Raw genomic sequence first — 2,500 nt, 5'->3', positions numbered from 1 at the left:
ATGTGTGACCTGTAAGGTTAAGTCTGTGCATGTGCGACCTGTAAGGTTTTAGAAGTCTGTGTGCATGTGTGACCTGTAAGGTTCTAGAAGTCTTTGTGCATGTGTGACCTGTAAGGTTCTAGAAGTCTGTGCATGTGTGACCTGTAAGGTTAAGTCTGTGCATGTGTGACCTGTAAGGTTCTAGAAGTCTGTGCATGTGTGACCTGTAAGGTTAAGTCTGTGCATGTGCGACCTGTAAGGTTTTAGAAGTCTGTGTGCATGTGTGACCTGTAAGGTTCTAGAAGTCTGTGTATAGCATAGTGGCTAAGGAACTGCTAGCATGCAGTAGCCTGAAAAGTTATGGGCACAATATGCACTATATAAATAAAGTTGACTTGACTTGAAATACCCAGCTTCGACCGCTGTGCCCTTGAGCAAGGCTCTTAACCCTGAGGGGCTCTGGGGCCAGCGGTCCTTGTAATATAACTGACATCAATCCTTTTGGATAAAAGCGTCCGGTAAAGGAATAAATGTAAATGTAATGTAAGTTGTGCGATTGTATCTTCATTCCTTTAAGTGTAGTAGTCAATCGTTGAAATCAGTCAGTCCACTTATTTTAGAACCAGGTGTAAGTAAATCACATCTTCACCCCCTGAAACACACACAAACAACACAATTTGTCTTTACCCTTGATGTTATATGTGAAGGAGTTATTAGAAAGAGAGAGAGAGGGAGAGAGAAAGAGAGAGAGAGAGAGCGAGAGAGAACGAGATGCATGTTTTCTGATTGCCAGTTCTCAAGCAGGATGCTCCAGATCCAGACCTGCGCGGGAAGACAAACACACACATACACACACACACACACACGTGCACACACACACACACACACACACACACACACACACACACACATACTTCCAAGATGTGTATGGACAACGTGACTGCACCCAGCCAAAACTGTTCCGGTTCCCTCGCGGCTCGCATTACCGCAGACACCCATGGCATCGCAGCGCCCCCTGTCCTTCGCGCTCCCTCCCTGCCTCGCGCTCCTTCGCGCCGTCTCTCGCACACGCTCTCTGATTCTTACCTTTCTTGTCACGGAGTGTGGGAAGCCTTGGCGGTGGCTTGGCGCGCGGCTTTGACATGTTGTGAATCCGGTGGAATCGGCTGCTTGTCCTCCGCGGGCACGTCCTGAGATGGAGAGCGCGCTCCCTCGCGCATCTTTAGAGTGTCCTCCGTCACAAAACTCGCGAGCTCACAACTTCTGCAACACAATGGCTTTAACTTACAACTCGGTATTGAAGAAAGAAAATAACATCTAATGTCCCCACATACCAAATAGGACAGAGAAAATAAATCACTCGAGGAGCACATTATCTTTCAGTGTGTGTGTGTGAGTGTATGTATGTGTGTTCCCCTTTCTTGAGGTAAAATTAACGACTCTAAGAGCTCCCCATCTATGTCATGAAACAGGCGCGCTCGAGCGCACACAGGCATACACACTATTCCGAGTATGAAAATCCGATACATGTTAATAGTGTTTTGTTTTATAGAGCCTGTGAGTGCGCGCGCGCGTGCGTGTGTATGTGTGTGTGTGTGTGTGTGTGTCCGCGCGTGTGTATGTGTGTGTGTGTGTCTGTGTGTGTCTGTGTGTGTGCTGTATTCCCCTCACGCGCGAGGTTTTGTCTGTAACGGCTCAGCGTATATAGGGCGCCGCGCGCAGCAGGTGTTGCGCACGAAGGCTGATAAAATAAAAAAGAGCAAATCACTTCCCTTTCTTCTCCCCTCTTTCCATTCGTTTCATTCTATTCTCCTCGAGAAAATCTTTCCTCTGTTCTCTCCTTCTGATCTCTCCTGACGCTGCCTTCAGCTCTGACCGCGAACCAGACGGAAGATCCATCAAATATTTAAGAACAATAATAAAATCAATAAAACACGGAGAAACTCACCCACTTTTCATGCCGGGAGCATTCCACGCGCACCTCAGATCACATATCCATCGCCTGAGGTAAAGCTTGGCAAGTCCAATTTAAATCCTTCAAGTTGAAGATACGCTCGCCGCCGTTAAAGCCCTCGGTGTCCGTCAGGCGCACGGGCTCTCTCGGTGCCCTTAACATGAATGGATCCGATTGTTTTTTTGGGGGGTGGGGGGTGGGGAGGATTGGGGTGCCTCGCGCCGGTACCGCAGTGGGGTTCGCTGGTGAACAGGTTTCTCTTGCCTCACGAGCGGCGGGGGATTCCTTCAAGATGTGTGTCGCTTTACGAAAAAAAAAAAAAAAACCCTAAACAAACAGAAAATCCTCCCGCGAGCTTCCCCAGGATCAATAAGACAACACTACAAGTAAACGAACCCTCTCAGTTGTGTTGTTGTGTTGATGTAGCGTGAAATTCTCGCTGGAAAAACGTCGACAAGGCGCCAACGTCTCCGAGCGCGTTTCTCCTCTTGCGCTGCATTGAGATGGAGCCGCCAGTAACTCCCACGCGCTCCGCGGCAAAACCCGATTTCAAATGAGGCCGTTTTA

The 2,500-nt window shown here is 48.6% G+C and overlaps 1 protein-coding gene across 1 annotated transcript in view; it reads right to left on the bottom strand.

The window, feature by feature from the left end:
* Window positions 1-1,199, bottom strand: part of grin2ab (glutamate receptor, ionotropic, N-methyl D-aspartate 2A, b) — a 91,127-nt gene extending 89,928 nt beyond the window's left edge. Inside the window, exon 1 of the mRNA XM_076262397.1 lies at window positions 1,078-1,199. Coding sequence (XP_076118512.1) covers window positions 1,078-1,199 — 122 coding nt within the window. The remainder of the gene's footprint in view (window positions 1-1,077) is intronic.
* Window positions 1,200-2,500: the final 1,301 nt, after the last annotated feature.

This window comes from Alosa pseudoharengus, unplaced genomic scaffold (genome assembly GCF_046254945.1).
Source record: "Alosa pseudoharengus isolate Yale_2024_CS ecotype anadromous, Long Island Sound unplaced genomic scaffold, YU_APseudo_1.1 YU_APseudo_1.1_scf_1, whole genome shotgun sequence".
Classification (NCBI taxonomy): Eukaryota; Metazoa; Chordata; class Actinopteri; order Clupeiformes; family Clupeidae; genus Alosa; species Alosa pseudoharengus.
This window is presented reverse-complemented; position numbering and strand designations above follow the sequence as displayed.